This window comes from Crotalus tigris, unplaced genomic scaffold (genome assembly GCF_016545835.1).
Source record: "Crotalus tigris isolate CLP2741 ecotype Arizona unplaced genomic scaffold, ASM1654583v1 scf7180000018097.2503214, whole genome shotgun sequence".
NCBI classification, from domain to species: Eukaryota; Metazoa; Chordata; class Lepidosauria; order Squamata; family Viperidae; genus Crotalus; species Crotalus tigris.
The window spans coordinates 1,161,113-1,183,954 of record NW_024096820.1 but is presented as its reverse complement, the minus strand read 5'-3'; the positions used below and the strand labels follow the sequence as shown (position 1 = coordinate 1,183,954).

General features: G+C 37.5%; 1 protein-coding gene across 1 annotated transcript in view; it reads left to right on the top strand.

The window, feature by feature from the left end:
- Positions 1-22,842, top strand: part of HHAT (hedgehog acyltransferase) — a 110,842-nt gene that overhangs the window by 24,608 nt on the left and 63,392 nt on the right. Inside the window, exons 6-7 of the mRNA XM_039347668.1 lie at positions 385-588; positions 7,189-7,360. Of these exons, the coding sequence (XP_039203602.1) occupies positions 385-588; positions 7,189-7,360 (376 nt within the window). The remainder of the gene's footprint in view (positions 1-384; positions 589-7,188; positions 7,361-22,842) is intronic.

Here is a 22,842-nt window from a genome sequence, read left to right as displayed (position 1 = left end):
TTCTATTGGCTTTCAAAAGCCAATAGAATAAAAGGGAGTAGCACAGCTAAGGAAAAGGGGGAAAAAATGGCGGACTGCTTGTTTGGTGACCCCCGTGAAATGGTCGTTCGACCCCAAATGGGGTCCCGACCCACAGGTTGAGAACCACTGGTCTAAGTGCTATCGCTATAGTGCTATAGTTATGGAATACATTTGTTTATTCCATAAACTTTGTCTAATGCCAATAAAACCCGTAGGAAGTGTTTGGATAATATAAAGCTATTCTGGAGTCTTTCGTTTATAAATCTGTACACATGCAGATCTCAGGTTTCGGACTATGGAATATTACTTTCAATAGCTATGTGACCTTTTACATAATATTCAAATTGGTTTCATTTTTTTCAGAGAGGTTGGTATGCCAGTGAAAATGAGTACTATCTACTAGTTTTCACCCTGATTGTGCGCTGTCTCTATTATACAAGCTTCAGTCTGGAATATTGTTGGGATAGGACTACCGAGCATTCATTTCTTTGGATGTTATCATATACATTCTATTATCCTGTGTTTCACAATGGACCTGTTATCACCTTTGATGAATTTTATACACAGGTAACAACATTTGGATTGTTTTGATGTTCTTGACAATATGTTTTTGTATTGCTTGATGCCACTTTTTAATATCTTACTTCATGAATGAAGTAACCAAAATGAATCTGCACTAAATGATTTCTGTGGTCGTAGGAACCCAGAGTTTACATTAAATAATGGCATGGGCATAGTGTTGATTGGATTATATGGATTTTAAATTAACTTTATAGCAAAACAGAATTAATTGTAAATAGATCAAATGTCTGCATTTATAGAAGAGGGAAAAATACTAAAATACAGAATTGGGATGAGAAATATTGGTTGACAATAGTTCAAATGGAATGAATATTAGGAATGCAATTGATTAAATGTCAAGCATCAGAAAAAAAACCTCCATGATTTTACTCTTCAGAAATAGACCCATAATTTTTAGATGATGATGATGATGATGATGATGATTGACATATGGTACTGTTACATTAGCCAAGAGACTGCAATGCTATTGTAGAGTAGTAGATTGGCTGCCAATTTGTCAGCTCTGTTGTGAGAGACACTCACGCGCTTCCCAAGGTACACCACAGGAGGGGGAGCTGGTTTCACACCAGAAAAAAAGATGAGAAGCTCTTACTGCAGCCTCATCCAAGCTCCCCTCCCTTCCCTGAAGCTGCATCACAAATGGGTGTTGCAATCAGGAAGGTTCAGAGCTGACTACCTATATGGAGCACCAATTCATCTCCCCATGGAGGGGTATATATTTATCTACTCGCATAGAACATGCTTTTGAACTTCTAGGTCAGTGATGGTGAACCTTTTAGAGACCGAATACCCAAAACCCGGCCCTGCCCCCTCTCTGCCCCCTGCTCTGCCTCCCGCCCCCCACCTCCTGCCCTGCCCACAAGGCCACCCACCTATACAGCCTCCCGCAGATCGCCCAGGGGCCCAGCAGTGCCAGGGCAGCCACGCCATCTGCCTGCGCCCTGCAGCATCAACCATGCAATGGGGCGCGAGGGCGGAATCTTGGCCCCACTGCCTGGCTGCCATTCCTTGGCTGCACTGCTCCGCACAGGCCGCGGTTGGGGGCGCCTCTCCTCTGGGGAGCTGCTGGTGAGGAGGGGGTTGCGGGGGGATGCAGGTGCAGGTGCCCACAGAGAGGGCTCTGAGTGCTGCCTCTGGCATGCGTGACATAGATTCACCACCACTGTGCTAGGTGGACTGAAGCTGAGGCGTGATGGAAACTCACTCTGCTATGCAATGCTTGAACTTGAACCGCTGGTGCAGAGACGATTTCCAGCATCATTAAGCCATTGAACCACCACACCTCTTGTAATTTTCAGATCATGAAAAGTAAATTAAAGTAATAATTGGAATTTTTCTGTGTAAGCCCTATGCTATTTTGGAATACTAAATTGAAAATATTACTTTTAAAAATTATGCAGACAAATTCAAACAGGTTCAGAAGATGTATTGTAAAATTGGGTATAGCGGCCTAGAAAAGTCTGCTGTCCCAGGAGCAGGGCTAAATCTATTGTGTATAAGTTCCAGAAATGTTAACTTCAATTGAATATTTAGCTGAATCTTGAGAAGTGTAGCTTCATGGTGGGAGCCAATTATAAAGTATATGAGATGGCTGTCATGGAAGTAGAATATCTGTTGGGAATACGCTAACTCTAGATTTCCTGTGTCGAATAGCTAGATTATTATGCCAGGCCGTTTCCTTTTGATTCTGATTCTGTGAACATGTAAACTGAAGCCTAGGGTGATGTTTAGAATTGGATATTGAGTTTTTGCTATTAGATTTAGCTCAGTTTTTTCAAAAATAATTTCAACCACGTGGGACATGAAAGCTGTCTGTATAGAGCTGAATGCATGTCGGGTGGGGGCCTGGAGAGAAAATCAGAGTTTTAGGCATTCAAAGAGAGACTTTTTAATAGCTCTGGTACAAGCCCCTTTGGGAATTAATGCTAGAAAATTCCTTTTGAATTTATACTAGATGATTATTCTCATTAGCTATTTTAATTGTATTTTTCTTACTTGAAAAATTCATGTTGATAAGATTTTAAATGGATAAGGTTTTAAATATTGGCCTGTTTCCATAATTTATTTTAAATAGAAATAGTCTCTCTGAAGGGAGCTGGGAAAAATAGAGCACTGTTTGCTGTTCTTGTTGATAAAATAGATCTAGATGTTTATATAAAATTTGGAAAAAGTATATTAGCACATATGAAGTTCATTGATCATAGGGAGTTGTTTTGTGTGTTGTAATATGCCTCTCCTAGTTCTCTTACAACTACCCTGCCTTTGGAGAACCCTATTTCTTAGATTCTTAACTTCTCACAAGCCATCACTCTTTTTTAGGTCTGGGTATTGGGGCTGGGTTCATCAGGCTGTTAGTGGTTCTGATCAATCCCTGTATGTTCCCTGGAGTCGGAATGGGACAACTTGCTGCAGCCTACCCGCCACCACTAACTTGCTACTGCCAAGTCACCGCAGGACAACTTCACACAGCAACTTGCTGCGGGGATAACTTGCTGTGGGTGGCTGGAGGGAGACCTGTGCAGGTGAGGAAGCAGGTGGGCAGAGTGCACAGAGCAGCCGGGTGGGTGGTGAGGAACAGTGACGGCTGGGGGCTTCCTATTTTCACACACCCAGCAACCACTACTGCACCAGGCTTGGAGCCCTGTGTGGTAGTGGCAGCGGCTCTAAGCCTGGTGTACTGCTGTGGTGTCCTCACTGCACCGGGCTCACAGCTGCCACTGCTACCACCACTGCACCAGGCTTGCAGCTGTCATCTGTGTTGCCATTGCACTGAGCTCAGAACCATTGCCGATGCCATCTCCTCCCTGCCTCCCACCCTTAACTGCCACCACTGCCATCGCCGGCCTCTTTTGCTCGGAGCCTGGCGTGGCGACAGTGACGGATGTGAAAATGGGGAGCTCCCAGGCACTGCTGTTCATCTACTTGCCTGCCCACCTGGATCTCCCTCCAGCTGCCCATGGTGAGTTGTCCCAGCGATGAGTTGACCATGTAGAGTTGTTCTGTGGTGGCTTGGTGGCAGTAAAGTTGACAGAGTTTTGGAACTACATTGCTTCCTACTTTGCAGTGAAATTAAATATCACAGCTGGTATCTAAAGTTCAGCATTTTAATGTTGGCTATGTAACAGGAAACAGGTGTGTCTACATGCCTTAAGAAGTCTGATTGGCATGCATCATAACTGAATTGACAACATTGTAGGAATTTGTTTTCTGTTTCGCAGTACTTTGAAAATAGTTTCTTTAAAATAGTTGCAGATAGTAAGATGTCATTAAAGATGAATCAGTATGGTGAAAGCATCCGGCAAGCTTGCTGAAAGAAGTACCGTAATAAGGGTCATTAAGTAATCTTCTATTCTTTATGGAGAATAAGCCAATCATGTGTGTAATGATTACATCCTAGCAATGAACAGAGGAAAAATAGAGGGGGAAAAAATCAAGTAAAGAAATTGGAAGTTGGCTGAATGAGGAGTTTCCTCATTCCTTTTTCTGCAACAACTGAGGAAATAGCTTCTTAAAAGGTCTCCAGAATTCTATTTTATATTTATATTTATAATAGAACAAAAACCTACAATAATCTTGTGGAAGGAGGAGATCAGTAATCCTGTTGAGCAAGATATCAGATATATAATCCTATTAAATGATTTCGTAGATGTTGTAAGAAATATAAAATTGATATATGTAAGTCATATACCCTCCACCTTCATCCCAGTTCTGCCTAAATCAGAGATCACCAACCTTTCTCGGTTGGTAGACCGGAGGAAAAGGGAGCGCGAAGCATTTTACACAAGTGCGTGTGCGCATGCACAGGGGGCCATGAGCTTATGTGCTCCACAGATAGGGTGGGGTTAGCACCCACGTGATACTAACCCTGCCCTGTTCTTGCATGGTGCAGTGCCTCATTTCTGCGCCCTGCACCGCAGTGGTGATCATTTTTGCACCTTGCAGCATGGTGGCACCCATCTTTGTCGTGCGGCTACATCCATTTTTGCGCCTTGCAGTGTGGCTGCAGCCTGTTTTTGTGCCCTGCAGCATGGCAGCATCCCATTTTCATGTCCCGAGGCATGGCTATGGCTGGTTTTTGCATGGCGCGGCATCTTGTTTTTGCACCCCGTGGCCACAGCGCTAGCGCAAGTGAGCGAGTGTGTGCACACACGTGCATGCACTGGCCAGCCTGTCCTGGGCCCACAGGTTGTGGACCCCTTGCCTAAATGATCAGAATCATTATATTTTCTTCCCTGATACATCTGAGAACAAAAAGCTTGTTTTAGAAACAATTATCTCAACAGGTGATAAAAGCTTGAATGTTGATACATTCAAATATAATATACTTCCCTTTGGAATGAATTCTACCGGGTATTACAGGTTGAATGAAATGTTACAGAATGATCAAACGTGCTCTGGGAAATTCGTAGGCTGAATTTAAAGAAAGTCATACATGTGAAAGACAATGACCATAATTCACTGGTGATATAAAGTGAGATGTTTATTTAAAAAAATGTGAAAAGTTTTTTTTTTTTGAGGGGTTAGGAGCTTATCCATATAATCCAACAGCTGAATGCTGTATATCATTATCAAACTGCCTGAGGCAAGGGAATTTTTATACTAAAATGGTAGATAAATTCATTCTTTTTATGTAATAATAAAATCATGCTGCAACTCATGATGCCATGCGACTGAGAATTTAAAGTACCCACAGAAATGTTATTTTTTTAAAAAAAGAACTTAAAATGGTAGGTGATTAACATTATTAATTTGAACTGGCAAGTCTTTTTTAAAATCTGGTGTTTGAGATCAGAAAAGGAATCCTTGCATAAGGCTGCACTCCTATTTATAGATCCTCAACTGAAACTAATTCTGCTTACATATGTTTTTCACAAGAGGGCATTAGAAATATATTTTCTTTAAGGAAAGTAATTATGTAATAAACTGCTTCCAATAATGGTTCCACCCATTGTTGGAATTGCCCCCAATTTATTTAATGCAGAAACATTATCACTGGATATGGCTTTGGGGAGATGGTACACATGTTACCTGCCTCCAAGTGGTGCTTGTGGAATACTTTTAAAAGTCGGTAATCTTAAGAGATTACCAATTCTTATGTCAGTGTTCCTCATGAAATGTTTGGTGAGAATGCTAACATCCAGTAAGATTTAGTGTTCTTATAATATTTCCATTATACTGGCACACACATGGTATGCATGTGTAGATGGATCAGTGCTCCAGCTAATGACCATTTGCATCATTTGTGATTACTAATGCTCCCTGGATCAAAGATCAGGACTCAGTGAATTACATTATTTGCAGTATGATGACAACATTAATGTGTAGCTATCAAAAGCCTTGAAGATCTGGCTGTGTCTACTAGTTCTAGACAACCCCCAGGGGTAGTAGGTGGCTTAAGGATGTTCCTTCTGCTTTAACTTTCTAAATTTGCTTTTATTTTTTATTATTGCTTTTATTTATCTTTAAATCTGTTTCTAATGTTGACTTTTAAATAGTTTTATGACTTTTATTTGTAAACTTTCCAGAGTCACTCAGAGTGAGATGGTTGGTGTATAAATTTGATAGATAAATAAAATACCATAGATATGATGTTTACATGACAATCATGACTAGCCTTTCTTCAACAGCATGATCATAAACAATGCTCACAGAGAATTCTGGGAGTTGTCTATCACAGGGGTCCTCAACCTTGGCAACTTTAAGATTTGTGGACTTCAACTCCCAGAATTCCTCAGCCAGCAAAGTTGGCTGAGGAATTCTGGGAGTTGAAGTCCACAAGTTTTAAAGTTGCCAAGGTTGGGGATCCCTGGTCTATCACATCTGGAGGACAGAAGGCTGCTCTATAGAGTGTTGTTTTGGTAGTGTGGAATCAAACACAGGACCCAGAAAGCAGCAATCAAGGCTCCCTGCAGTATCTAGTTATTTAACAATGCGTACTGGAGAAGCTCTCTTCCAAAAGAAAAGTGGGACACACACCCCTATAGACAAATATATGCATGTGTATTATATATTTCAGAAAGGGGAAAGTGATGCATGCATGCATATCTATTTGTAGTACATCTCAGGTTACTTCCTGTCCTTCTGTTATCTACAGAGCACAATGATTGCTTTCTATAGATAACAGAAGGGGAGGAGGTAAATTGAGATGTATTACAAATACATATGTCAGAAGAAACATTTGTATCTTGAGATTCAGCAATTCCTATAGGGATGTTCTGATAAAACCACAGCTGCTATGAGCTGCAAGGACACATTCCGTATGCCTCAATTTGTCTGTTAAACAGTCCTATTCATCTGAAAACTGATTTTCCCTAGAGCAGTGTTTTTGTATGTTTTGTCATTTTAAAAAAATTCTTTAATACCTCCCATATTATAAGTAAATGCATATGTTCTTCAGATTACAAAAATCCAGGACTATCAGCAAGCACAATATATTTTATGTTGTTTACATGTTTTAATTTTCAAACACAAAGACTAAATAAAGATTCTGATTGGAATTAAAAAGGAAAGAAAAAATTGCTTGATACAATAGTCAATTAAAATCCAGTTCTATACAGTATTAATGTTTAATTTATTCTAATGCAGATGAGCAGACAACAATCCTGCAATTGGAAGTCCAATCTATCTATTTTCATCTGGGGAGCCATTCGTATTTTGATTTGGTGGTGGTTGGCAGAATTGATGATTCATCTTATGTATATGCATGCTATCTACAGTAGCATTTCACACCTGGAAGCAGTAACTTACTGGACGTTAGGTGAGTGTATGTCTTTGTGTATAGAACTGATTATTATGTATTTATTAGGTGGCTAATCCTAACTCAGTGTAGGATCTTTGCCCCCAGTGGGCTCACCAATAACATAAGCAACAGAGTGGGTTTCAGTAACAGTTGCATGGGTTTATTGATTCAGAATTCCAAAATAATTACCTTTTTCGAACATTGCTTGGTTTCAGCACAAACAAATTAGAGATATCCACAGACAATTAACATTGTCTTCTCACTAAGGGAAGCAGTAATGTATCTATGTCTTCATTGGGCTGCTAGGAATGAGTTCTACTTGGTTCCCATGCTAGGGAAGCTGCATGCTTAGGTTAGAAAAAGATAAAGTAAGAGAGAAATAACAAAGGGAACATAAGTATTTAATCACCCTCACCAATTTTCATCCATTTATACTCTCACTCTACCAAATATGGTGCTTGTTAAATGTAATTTGCCACTCAAAGAATGGCTCACATGACTACTCAAGTTCTTGTATCATTCCATTGCATAGACAACATGGTCAAGCCACTAGCAGAAGTGCAATAGATTCTCTATTTCCCCTTCTCAACACAGCTTATCATGTTCTATGCTGGAATCCTATAAGGGCTGTATCTTTGATTCTTACTCATATACTATATACTGTACAGTGGTACTCAATTGCTTTGAAACTCATTGAATGTCATAATCAACACATTTTGACCTGAAAATTTTGTCCCAGTACTCATTGTTTGTTTGGTACTTGATACATAAGCGATAACTTGTCATTGTTTTGTGACTCATACATTATTCCTTATGGGAAAAAATGTTTGATATTTATCATTTTTGGTACTCATTCATCATTTTTGGTACTCATTGTGCCTCCCGCAACCAATTAACAATGAGTACCGAAATACATGCTGATAAAGTCAATGCTGATATAGTCAAGTCCATCCATCTTGCTGATGATCATCCTCTTCTACTATTCCATTTTCCCCAGTAGTGAAATCTTATCTAGGTAGCTGGGCTTTTGTAAGTATAGATATGTTATGGCATCTGAATATCTTTTTCAAAGCCTTTGTTGCTACCCTACCAAATGCTAATATTTGGTGAATTTCTTGATTACTGGTCATTTTATTGTCAATCCCAAATGGCAGAAGTTACCCACCACTTCAATATCTTCATTGTCAATTTTAAGGCTGTTTATTGTATCTGCTGTCATTAATTTGGTCTTTTTTATATTTACTCTTAGTCTCATTTTTCCAATGTGTTCCTTGATTTATATTACTTAGAGCTTCCAGATAATTTGCACTTTCAACTATTAAAGTAGCCTCATCTGCATAATGCAGGTTATTGATGATTCTTCCAAATCTAAAATCACACTCATCTTCTTCCAATCCAGCTTCACTTGATACATTCAGCATATGGGTTGAATAAATAAGGGAAGAGTATGTGGCTTTGTTGCATTCCTTTGCTAATCTGGAATCTTCTTTGTCCTGTTCCATCCAGACTGTGCTTCTGGCCTGTGTATACTTTCTCATAGGGTCAGTGAAATGTTCTAGAATTGCCATTTTCCTGAGGATATTCCACAGCTTGATATGTTTGGCACAACTACAGATTTTTCCATAATAAATGAAGCCCATATTGACTTTTTTCTGATATTTTTTAACTATTTCAATTTTCTAGCATCCGTCAGCATTAAACATAATTACTTTGCTAGCATGTGAAATTAAAGATATTGTAGCGCAGTGCAATGTATATAGGTATCAGTTGGATGTTGGAAGTTTGTGTTAGTGTTGAAGAAATCATTGAATGGGTAGAAGTCATTTTCTTGCTTTGTTTTGAATTCCTAGGTCATGCAATCCAATTACATTTTTCTCCTTAATAACTTTGGTATTCTAGTCTCCAGCCATAAATAGCACATCATCTTGCATGTTCTGGTAATTTCAGATTGAATCTGACCGTAAAATTTATCAGTCTCCTCTTTTTCTGTATCAGTGCTTGCTGCAAAAGCTTGGATAATCATATTAAGGTGTTGTCCACAAAGTTTAATTGATAATATTTGTTCCCAAATACTGCCCTTGTTTTATCCTTCCTGAAAACTATGAAAACAATACCATTATTTCATGGTATATTTTCATGCCTTGAGTAGTAAACAGTAAGATAATGTGGTTAAAAAGGTCCAGGTTTTGTCCATTTCACATTGGTAGTGTTCAGTGTGTAGTCAGCCTATTTCATCTTTTATATTGTTGAGCTTTCCCGCATTCACTCTAAGTTTAGCTTCAGATTTTCTTTTCCTACACGACAACTAGACATCCCAAAGGCTTTAATTTAGCCGTGACATAAATATATTAGTACTCTGAAAGATGATTAGCTCTTCCTTAGTATCATGTTGAATGCCATTCAACCTGGGAGGCCCTTCATCCAGTACTATATCATTAATCATTCTATATTTCATCTCCTTGTGGCTTTCTTGGTAAAATACAGAAAGAGTTTACATTGCTTTCTCCAGAATGGTATGAAATGATGCCTTTTCTGTGGTGACATCTCCCCCCAGTATCTTCCTGTAACACTGCTGCCTAGTATACATGCCTACTTGTTTTAGTTATGTAGCTGAGATGACTTGGGAGTACAAATGTGACCAAAGTACTGATACTCTAAATTTTTTCCCCTAAGGAATCTCAATTTGTTGTGAAATAAGTTGAAAATGACACAAGTAAATGGCATCCAACATATTTTAACTCCATAATTAAAAGAAGCAGACACTTTGTTTTGATATATAACTTAACATATTCTTGTAAATAATAAAAAAATGAAAATTGCATGGAAATAATTATGGCACCTCTAACCTACTATTTCATAGCATATTTTTTTGAAGCAGTAACTACAATCGAACACTTTTTGCAGCTCTGAATAAGACTTCTACTCTTGTGAAATGGTAATTTGTCACATCTTTCTTGAACAAATTGCTCCAGTTGCCTTAGATTTGATGTGTTCCTTCTTTTAACTGTGAATTTTAGCTCCTTCCATAGATGTTCTATAGGACTCAGATTAGGATTCATACCAGGCTACTTCAGAAGAGTCCATTGTTTACTTTTCAACCATTCTTGGATTTTCCAAAATGCATTTTTAGGTCAAATATACTGCTGGAGGACCTGAGAGATGCAACTGAGGCACTGGGCATTATGTTTTGCTCTAGAATGCCTTAAAAAATCTTCTGATTTTGTTGTGTCTTGCACAAATTCAAGGCCTCCAATGTAAAAGGCAACCAAGGCAACCAAGCATTATGGAACCTCCTCTATGTTTCATAGCAGGGATGGTGTCCTTTTCTTTAAAAGCTTAATTTTTCCTTCTGTGAACATAGGGCTTACCAAAACACTCTAATTTTGTTTCCTATGTCCAGCAAATACTCTCCCAGAACTGTATTTGTCAACATACCTTTTAGAAAACTCCAATCTTTTTTGTGTCTGTCTTTCAGAAGTGGGGTCTGCCTGGGTCTTTTATCAGGAAAGTCACTTTTAGTCAGACAGTGAAGGATGTTGTGACTTAACATTGTTGTACCTTGATTTTGGAGGTCAGCCAGCTTTTTTTTGAAATTTCCTTGGTTCATTCTCTACCTTTCAAACTATCCTTCTATTTAATCTGGGGTCAATTTTTCTCTAGCAGCTTTGTCCTGGGAGATGGGCTACAGTCCCATGGACCTCAAATTATGGTCACAGGAACATTAAGCTCCTTGGAGATGTTTTACCATGCTTGGCTATCACCATCCTCTTTTCCTCCTTTGACAATTCTCTGCTTTGTTTTCTGTGATCAATGTTCATTGTGCTGCACAAAATGCTCTAGAGAGTACTTTTCTCCATCCAGATAGGCTGAGTGACTGATTATGAGATACCTATGATACCAATTAAATGTTCTGCTTGAGAGATCACTAAAGACCAGTTATATCTTTACTTCTAGGGCAGACATGTCAAACTCGCGATGTCATGTGACATCGTGCGACGTATCAGAGCTTTTTCTCCATTGCCGGCAGTGGGGTGGGCGCGGTTTGCTTGTGATGCATCTGGCCCGTGGGCCGGCAGTTTGACACTCCTGTTCTAGGGGAACCAATAATTAAATCCATGCTATTTTCATTTGCTGATATTTTTTGTAGACGTAAAAAGTAGTCTTGTTTGTTATGTTCATTTCATTAAATTAATTCATTCATCATCACTTTGTGAAAAATGAATCTTTAATAAAAACGAATGCTAGTAATTGATGCTTATAGATTTTGAAATGTGGGCATTTGTTGAGCAGCTGTTATGAAGTAGGCTGTACCTTCCAGTGTACTTGAGAAATTTTGGAATGCTTTTCTAATGCTTATTAGGAATTTGAGAGCCAGTTTGGTGTGTTGGTTAAGGTATCAGCCTAGAAACTGGGAGATTGTGAGTTCTACTCCTGCCTTAGACACAAAACCAGATGAGTAACTTTGGCCAGTCATTTTCTCTCAGCCCTAGGAAGGAGGGAATGGCAAACCTCTTCTGAAAAACCTTGCCAGGAAAACTTCAGCGACTTTTCTAGGCAGTCTCCACAACAGAACCAAAGAAAAAAAAAATTAAGAGTTCAGGATCCTATTTAGCCAATAAAATTACAGTTTAGTTGCTGACATAATTTCTATTTAAAATGCATAAATGATGGGATATGTTACCTTATTAATCTGAAGTAAACGTCAGGGTATTCTTGATAATTTCTTATCCTAAAGAGTAAATTGATGTCTGGGAAAAAGTGGTATAAAGAATTCTGATCCAGCCCTCCCTATTTGAATAAAGGCTGTTTTCAATAGCAACTTCCAGACTGTGGGATATTTTATTTTCTACAATCCATCAGGATCTTTCTATTAGAGCTTTTCTTTTTCTTTTTTTTTGCCAACTGATTTAAGGTTTCCTGTTTGTCTTGCCAAGCAGATGGTTTTTATATGACACATGCTCCTTTTATGTTTTAGCTTCTTCTGATTTGGGACCTGTTACTTTATTTTTTTCATGAGATTCCTTTGTGCTTAATTATTGCAAGCCACTGTGAGTGGTGCTGATATCTTGCCAAAAATAATGTCACATTTTCCAGTTTTAATATACAGTTTTTTACAGTTTCTAAAAGAGATTACATATAAATAATTCTGCTTTCCTCCCCTAAATACTGGACATTCAAATAATTATGGAACTAATCCCGGTGTGTCCCTGGGAGCTAATATAATTAGACAGCAATGTTGTAATTTTGCTTTATCTTTTAATTTATTTTCATAGTACTTATAATAAAGGGTGGAAAATAGGTATTGCTTATTGTCCATAAAAAATAGAGCAAAATCCTCATATTTAGTAAAAGAAAACGCACCTACTTGGAATTGTAAAATGAATTGTACTTTTATTGAATCCCCGTAGTAACTTCTTTATTAGATTTTTAGTTATCATTTATAAGGGGCTTTCTATGAAATATTTGTATTTTGTTTCTGTCTCCCTTTTATCCTTACAATAGTATATTTATCCTGCTTTTTTTTCTGTGAATAGATCAGAAAGTAAATTTACCTACACTAAGATTTGTCTATAGAGTTTCTCAGTCATCCAGGTCATGGCTGTCTCAAAGGTGTTTTTTGCAAAAAGCAACTGAACTGAAGAAGCTTCTTGGATGAGAAGCAAAATGTCTTCAAGAAAAAACAAAGCCCAGTTGCCTTTGGAAAAAGCACCTTTGGGACTACACTAGGATTCTCCCAAGTGAGAAGTGATGCTCAGGACAGGCTACAGCCTTGGCATTCAAGAACAATCTTAATAAATGTATTTGTTTATTAGTAGACAAATTTATAAAAACAGTCTGGATGAAAACCAAATTAAGACAACACAGAGTCATTAAAAAAAAAGGATCTCCTCCATTTCTCTCTCTTTCCTTCCCTGTTTCCAATTTGGGTCTAAGAAAATCTAGCTGATTTCCCAATTTTTGCACAGGTTTTTACATTGTACAGTACATGTGCAGATATGGCAAAAGAAAGTGGAACACTTTAAAACATCATTATCACCACCACTAAACTATGAAGTTACTTAGCCCCACTTAATACAAGTGCATTTATACTTATATTCAGTGGTGGGATTCAAATATGTGAACAACCAGATGCTGCTTCCAGAAGTCCATTCTGGGCCTGGGCAACAAAAAATTATCTTCCAGTTCTACCAAAGTGGTGTGAACTGGCTGAATCCCACCACTGCTTACATTCATTAATTAGACATAATAGGAATAATGGAATAAATCAAAAGATGAGTGGGAGCCTCAGAGATTTTCCTTCAAGAGTTTCTTCAGTGATGAATAAGAGCTCGTGCAAAATACATTGCCAAGATGCTATCAGCTGTTCAGGATACACCAGACTAGGAAATCAAAATCATTCATACTGATACATTTATTATTAAGCTATGGTAACAGAATCTTGCTATTCTGAATGGGCTTTCCCCCTCCCTCCCTCCCTCCCTCCCTCCTTCCATTATGGTGAGGACTAGGGAGGGCTTTATTGGAAGCTGTAGCAGGTCACAATTCTGGCATAGACTCAGATTTTTTTTGTCTGACTATTATCTTCTTTGCAGCTCTTTTTCCTGTTCCTCAGCATGATTCCTTCTGCCCAATACAGAGTAAAGGAACATTTCAGCCTTTAATGGATTTGAAAGAGAATCTTCTGGAATACAGAACTGTTCAAGTTTGTACCAACGCTCTGATTTCAGTGTTGTACTTGCAGCATTGTAGTTGTATCGGGGAGGGGAATCAAAATTCAACCTTACTTTGGGCCATATAAGGTCACTGATGAACTTTCTACCAGCTACTATCTCTTAGCAAAATCTTCTTCATAAAAGCTATTTTGGAAATGCTGCAATAAAATAATCACTGCATTGCTTATTAGTTAATATGTATCTGTATAGAAATCGTGATAAGATAATTATACGGTATATGTATATACACACACACATGCACGTGCACACATACACACACACACACACATGGAGCTTAAGATACTGTATAATGGTTTTACTTTTTCAACTGATATTCAATTATTTTTCAGCAAAGTAAGTTTTTCAGCAGTCAGGATAACTTTAGAAATATAGCTTATGGTAGGCTAATTAAGTCAAAGTACTTTTGACCAGTATGAATAAGATGACACATCTGTTCCCTTACCAGTTTGAAATCATCAATTTGTAGTGATATTCATTTATGATGCCTAGTGACCTCCTTTTTGACATGTTGCACTAAGCAATAAGACAAAAGAACTGTGTTACTGTAAGGAGCGTATGTGTTTGATCTTAATGGATTCTTGCGGGGAAAGAAAGCTTTTAACCAATATGGGCATGAATATTCACAGCCTTCAAAAGAGTTTAAATGTTTTGGGGTTGAAGATATTATTTGGCCTATTAGCTGGCTTAACTAGCCTGTCTGAATGAGAAATCTCTCTTCTAGGCCCACCTTTCACCTCTACAGGTACTGCTCATCTTACAACCATTCATTTTAGTTTCCATTTGAAGTTAAAATGGCACCGAAAAACAGTTTTCACACAACTGTTGCATCATCCAGAGTCATATGATCAAAATTTAGATGCTTGGCAACTGGAATGTATTTATGATGGTTGCAGTATCCCAGAGTCATGGGATTGTCTTTTGCAACCTTCTGACAAGCAAAATCAATGGGGAAGCCAGATTCAGTTAACAACTGTGTTACAGACTTAACTACAATAATTCACTTAATAACTCTGGCAAGAAAGGTTGTAAAATGGGGCAAAACTCACTTAACAACTGCCTTGCTTAGCAACAGAGATTTTGGGCTCAGTTGTGGTTCCAATAAAGCAGGGGTATCAAACTTCCGGCCCGCTGGCCGGTTTCTTCATACCGGAGCCGCGCCCACCCCATTGGCGGCAATGGCGAAAAAGCTCCGAGACGTTGCGAGTTTGACATGCCTGCAATAAAGGAAAAAGCACTGATAATGTTACCTAGTTTGGCGAATGAAATGTCTGCAAGAAAACAACCAAGGTCAGAGAGCACCAAGGACCCTCAATTGTGACTGTAGGTTGATGACACCTGTACTCTCATTCCTTGCCTTTCCCTTTGGGGTGGGGGGAAGAGAAAGAATGGCAGAACAAGTAGAAATCAACCCCACTAAAGTTCAGGAATGCCATCACGATAAGCCCGATTTTACCTGTGCCTTCAAGGGGGAAAGGTGCTGCATGGGTGAAGTACTAATTTCTCCAAGAATTATGTTGCAAGTTTCCCAATCAGAGAGGATGTGAGATGGAACAGAACAGAACATTTGGTCCACTATGCACTGCCATAGATAGCATCTGGGGAAATGAATGACGTCTGGAGGGTAGAGCTTCTTTAAGAGTTTAAAGAGTTAAGCCTTGCTTTGCCCTCTAACATCTCCTGATGTGGAAGCTAAGAGAGAGAATTAGATTTGGTCCTTGGATAAGATCCAAGTCCCTATCTGTGCCTTATATTTAATTCCAGCACCAATATCAAGTTGACAATTATTAATTATTTTTGAAATTTGGCACCATTTGTTCCTGATAGTTTGTCCCAAGCACTAATCTAGCAGCTGTCTTTTCTGCTAGCTTGTACTTTCATAGGCAGCTTCATGCAATATAGTTTTATGGGATTAAAGCATGAATAAACATGCCTCAATCTGAGGGGTCCTTGGTGCTCCCTGAGCTTGCTTGCTTCCTTGCAGACATTTCATTAGCCAAACTAGGTAACATCATCAGTGCTAGTAAGAAGTGCAGTTTGCTGTCAGTTTATATTCTCGCTGCCCTTCCTGGACATCATGATCAGCAGAGACCACAATGGCAAACTAGAAATGCAAGTCTACAGAAAAGCCACCCACAACAACCAGATGCTCCACTACCAAAGCAACAAGCCAACCTCCCACAAGAGAATCTACCCAAACACACTGTAGCAACCTGGAACAGCAGAAAAAGAAATGGAGCATCTATACAACATATTCCAACAAAATGGATATCCGTGCAACTTTATAAAAAAGTCCCTGACCACTCAATCCAATACAGCACAACCAACACAAACCCTAAAAAGAATTACATTTCTATACATCAAGAATATCTCAGAAACCATCAACAGGCTCCTACAACCACATGGAATCAACTTAGCACACAAGCCAACTAAAGCCTTTCAAAACATCCTAAGCAGACCAAAAGAACTAACAACCCCAGAAGAAAAAACAGGAGTCATCTACAACATACAATGTAAGGACTTGCAACAACTGCTATGTAGGACAAACAGGCAGAAGACTGGCAGAATGCATCCACAAACACCAACTAGCAGTCAGAAGACATGATGAAAATTCTTTAATTTCACAACTTATAGACAGATTTAGTAGTTTCAATTGGGAAAATGTGACCACCCAAGATCAAGCCAAGTCCAAAAACACCAGGGAATTTCTAGAAGCCTGGCACTCTGAAAATCAGCCATCAATAGACACAAAGACATTAACAACCTCTATAGACTATGCAAAAGAGACTATCATCCAACCCAAAAAGGAACACCTCTCCACCAGCAGACAGCACCCAGATCACCATAGATTAACTCCAAGGGTAACATCAGGCCAACAATCAAGTTAGCAATCCTCCAATCAAGAAGCTGCCAAAGAGCCTACAGTAAACAGCCCAACCAAAGAATCTCTAAGACCACCCCCACCAACACTCACAGGGCAAGTCACCAGAATATAAACTGACAGCAAACAGCACTCCTTACTAGCACTGATGATGTTACCTAGTTTTGGTAACGAAACATCTGCAAGAAAAGAAGCAAGCTCAGAGAGCACCAAGGACTCTTCATGTCAACCCTGAGCTACAAATATTCTCCTTTATTAATGCCTCAATCTACATTTGTTGTACGTCTAAAAGCGATTAGCACAGCCAGTTGATAGTAATTTGCATTTTTTTAAAATCTACATTAAATGCCATAGCTACAGTAGCCCTTTGGAGTAAGAAAGTATGAATTTGCATTATACTTTGGTCATATTGAGAAAGGGATGATGTATATCATTGCTTGGTGCCTTTTCAAGCATTAAATGGTACTATTCATTTTTATTGTTAAAATTGAAGAATAATCCTTCTTGATTCAGAATTAATATGAAATGCTTTGGCTGATATCTTTAATTTATCGACTAATAACCCAGCAAATTATTTTTAAATTCAGTTTTACAGTTTCTATTTTTTTAATGGAAGATTTTGGTGTCTCTGCATTCATTGTCATTCTAATGAACTATTAACAAAGGAATTAATTTGCTGCCGTTGTTCAAACAATACTGGGCAAGAAGAATTTGGAAATAAGAAAATACAAAGTGTGGCACAAGATGTTTAATGAGATCTAGTGCAGTTCAAGTACTGTGCAAATGCTTTTTTATCTAAGGGCTGTAAATATCCTTAGAGTAAAATATCATGGTTGCTTTATAGAAACAGACCACAGTCATCAGTCTCATCCAATATACTTAAGCTGAGAGGTGTTAGCTGAGAAATGTAGGTGAAACAGAGTGGCCTGCTTCTTCTTTTCCCCATCACTATCTTTTTGTACCTTGTGACCTTCAGTGGGTAGGGCTTAGGAAAATAAAATATGTATTTGTACTATAGCACATAGAGTATTTAAAAATGATGATTTTAAAGTACATTAAGAAAGTTACTTCACACTCTTCTAATTATTGTATTTTGCAAAAAAAAATTTCCTAGCTCTTTGACAGCCCTGACTAAAATGTGTCTTTGAACAGTGTAGGCATGTGAAATATATTTCAGTGTATTTTTTCATGTACTTTTTAGAGTTCTCAATGGATAGTACTCTTTCCCACCTTTGTTAGGCTAATAGCAAAAAACAAAAAAAAATAGTCACACGGTGGTAAATAAAACTTATCAGAGGCTATCTTCTGTTAAGAACATCTAGGAAGGCAATAGAATGGGTTAAACTTATATTTGCAAGAATAAGTTTCCTCTTCCTAGTAAAGCTGGAGTGAATTCAGCCAAACCTGTTGCTTTTCATTGTGGTCTGTCTGGCCTTATTCATTGTGGGTCTCTTAATTCATTTATGTGACTCATGCACCTGGAATTTTCTTAATCTTATGGAATTGTTTAGTAGCAGTTCTGTGTGACTAGGCAGATTGCCAACACATGCCTGTAGCTCCACTTTGACCATAAAATTATCATCCTTGAGCTGATTGTGCTTCTGCTTTATTAAAATTATTTTTAATATCTAGCTACTGGTATATACTTAGGAAGTATTTACATACAAAAGTTTGAGCCATTTTTCTCTGCTTCCTTTAATCATCTTCAAAATTCTTTGATTTGTTTGTCAGGACACCTTCTCCAGCTTCATGGGTATCTTTAAGGGTCAATGTTGCAGGAGCAAACTTTCTTTCCACCATGGATGAGTGTGTCCTGTCTCCACTAGAAAAGGTCACATAATAGACATTTGTAAGCACTGCAGGCACTTAATAAATAGGCTAAATTCAATCATTGTTTTCATTTGCAAACACTCACTGGGGAGCAAGTTCTGAAGACAGATTCTGAAGCTGTTTGTGAGAAACTGTGGAAAGTGGGGGTTGAGGTGTTTGGTTTATGTAAGAAAAGACAACACAGTCCAGATGTGAGAGACACGAGAAAATACATTTCAAAGAGACTCCACTTTAATTTATTCACTATAATTAGGGCTGGGAATCTGATTTTAGTTTTCAAGAATCTTCTTTTGTCACATTAAAGACATGTTCTTGAGATTAATATTCTTGCTTCTCTCTACATCAGTAAAGCCACTTCTTCAGTCTTCCTACCACATCCAAACGTTGTCTGGTAGCTTCTGCATCAATCAGATGAGATTCATTCCCATGTATAGAAGATCTTCAGGTCTCTGCTGGAATAATGGAAATCTTCCATTAAGGGATCAACATCTTTCTTGCCAGATTTTAACCAGAGTAGAAAGATTCCTTTTTATAGCAGGCTTAGCCAAAGATTGCTTACCAATCAAGGACTCTATTTTGCATTGTCTAGCCTTTATCAGACATTTTTCATGCCTATCACCAGCACTGCACAAGTGGACCACTCACAAAATATACCAATGCAGGATTGTGTCCAAAGAGATAAGGCAGATGGAAGCTGATGCTTAAAAGAATTGTCAAAGTCACATTGACCTTGGTTCTTTGTTTGGGATTCCAGAGATCATGGGGTGTATTCAGATAGATTCCATAGAACCTTTTTCTCTGTTGGCAACATTCTTACGAAAATACAAGAACGGACAAGCTGTTGAATGCGAAAGACCAAGAAATCCTGACAGTATGAACTCAGCATTTTTTCTGATTATGTTAAGGTTGGAATCATAACAGATATAAAGAGCATATCAAGAAAAGGCTATAGCTTCATCCCAATAAAAATCAGTTCAGGTAGTCAGTGAATGAAGGCCTGAGCTTAAAAATCTTAAAAATCTGGTGCATAATATTTTAAGCACCATTGAAAATAATGAACTAGAGTAGAATACTATAAAGGAGTTCCAGCTAAGAGCCACTGTATATAAATATGTCCATGCTGTGTCTCACAGCTATGATTTATTCTTGAATATACACTACCATGTTATTTATTCCACAAGTAAGAAACATCTTTAGAATTGTAGAATGTATTTAGAATTAAATTATACTATATGAAATCAATGTCATTTTCTCTCAGCATAAAACATCTGTATCCAAAATTATGCTAAAGGCTTTGTGCACAATAAGATGGTTAGTATATTATGCATTTTATGAAGCCTTCATGTCTCGTCTGCTTCAAAAGATATCCACAAAGTGCTGAGATCATTTCTGAGAAAGAGGAATAACACAATCTTGAGTTCTAAAGTCTCAAAAGCTCCCATTCCTATTTTTTTTACTGTGCTGCTCGCAAAATGTTTAGAACTTTTGAACAGCATTTCAGAATTGTTTAAGTCACTACAAACTAACATAAACATATCTGATGAGCCTTTTCAGACTCTCAATCATTTTCAACATGCCAAAAGTCATCACAACATTTTATGCACATTGAAGCAATAGCATAGGTATGAGACCTGTCTAAGGAATTTTTGAGCCAATATGTCTCAACAGTGAAATTTCAGGATGACCTTTGTAATGATCAAAGACCCTTTGCAGAGAGCCAGTTCAAAACAATTGTGTTCTTCATAACACTGGACAGAGCAATGACAAATAAAACAGATATGTTAGTTTGAATAAAGTAGTTTTTATGTTGTCTGAGCCACAGTCATCCATCCATTCATTCAGTGTCAACAACTGATGATGGTTTGTATGTAACTACAGAAGTTCCTGGTTAAGAAGAATGTTAGTGATTTGTCAAACATTTCTCCTAAGTAATTGCTGTTGTGCTGATCATTACAGAAATTTGATTCTGTTAAGAAAAAGAGGTGGCCGAAAATCATTTATTTCTTTTGTACTATTTTTTACTAGTATCTTCACACATTTCTGGTTAAATACATAATACCTTCAATAATGGAAAACCAAAATAGATACTGGTAAAAATTAGAAAATATTAACATTACTGGTAAATTAACTAATAAGCTGGCTCAATATCTGTTTAAAACGTGGAGTCACATAAGAATCTCTTAATGCTGAATATATTTCCTTTTAGTCCTGTACTAATATATCCTTTATTTTTTCATCATAAACAAAAAAAGTAAGATGTTTGGAAAGGATTATATTATATGAAAGAGTTTTGTAGAACTTCTACTTTTCTAATTAAAGTTGAATTTTGAGAGGTATTAAGAACTGAATTAATTGGACAGAAGGCTTGCAGATTGAGATTTTTTTTAAAAGGCGGGTTAATCAAGGCAATAGATCACTTATAAAATCTGAATGTGTGCTTATTATATATTATGAAAATACAAATGTATATTCTTCAAAAATTTATAAGATGATAATCCACTCAAAAATTGGAAATGTGGAGTTTATGAAAGTGGTATTTGAATTCCATTTTGAGAAAAAATACTAGAAGGAGAATGGAAATGAGTGTGCAAAAATGTATTCTTAGGTTACCCTTAAGTAACTTAACAGGAAATCCACTTAGAGACTTTACATCATTTATCACTTCATTTTGTGCAGTATAGGATTATTGTTTACTTTTTATGTTTTATTGGTTACTATTGTGAGCTGCCCAGGATTTATTGTATATAAGATGAGCGGCCATATGTCTATTAAATAAATAAATAAATTTCAGTGAATGGTTCATACCTAACAAAAATAATATTTTCTGGTAAGAATATAATTCCGAAAAATAAGACATTATTAATACTTTTGGTAATGGCTGCTAATAACTCTAACCCTAAATTTTAAAAAAGAAAACAACTATCCATATGACATAAAAATGCAACAGCTGTGAATGATACAATGTTTGTGAAATAAAATACATGGAAATGGAACCTTGATTTTTCTAAAATGTTGAAAATGAATTGATTCAAATTAGTGAAATGTTACTACTGGGAAATGTTAACATGAAGCAAAAGTATTTTATTTTTAAAGATTACTGAGTCAGTAAATAGTATTTGAAAATATGCCATCTTACAATTATTGGTTTTGTCTTCCCTTTTCTAGCATATAACTAAGAGGCTAAGGTTGTCTAACTAAATTCCATTCTGAAGAGAAGTTCTTGAAAGGCCCAAGTTTAAGTTATCTTATCATGGAGATGAACAATTAGGTTTCGTCTGAACTTTGAAACAGCAGAGAGAGATGGCTTGGATAATGATCCATGCAACCTCCTAAAGTAGCAAAGAACATTTTGTTCTACCCAAACAGCGTTATCCACTAAAGGTCAAAGCAGTAATACCTGCCCAGCCCTAGCATCTGTGATATATCTTTTCTACTCCAGAACTGAAAAGACATTTGACAATAAGAGAGTTAAGTACCATGGTCCTTAAGCAATTTTGGGCAGCAGCTTCCAACTATGTGTTTCTTTCAGGAGGGGAGAATCTGTCCATTTATCTGATTTCTGAAGCTTTTCTGAGCACACACTACAAGTCTATTGTGATCTGTAAAAAAAATAAGGATGTTAGGGCATATTTCCATAATCATCACAGTTAATACATGTAAGCAATTCTCATTCATTCGAAGCACCATGTAGAATTATGTTTGGAAAAGTCTGGTTTATGCATCTCGAAAAGCCATCTAATCATTAGAAATATTATAAGATATTTCATATCCATGCAACAGTGCGTGTTTCATGTATTATTCAGTCTTAAGATCAGTGTTGTATTTGCTACCATTGCCTGAAAGCATTCTGTATGCTTTTAGAAAATGAAGCCTTGGAAAATATTGGGCCTGGTAGAGGGTGGGAAAGATACTACCTAAAATTGCCGAGCACTGTGTTAAAGAAGCTATGTACTTTCTATTCCCTGTTAAGGGTATAACAGTATAACTTACCTTTGGCTAAGGCAGTGTTTCTCAACCTTGACAATTTTAAGGCATGTGGACTTCAACTCCCAGAATTC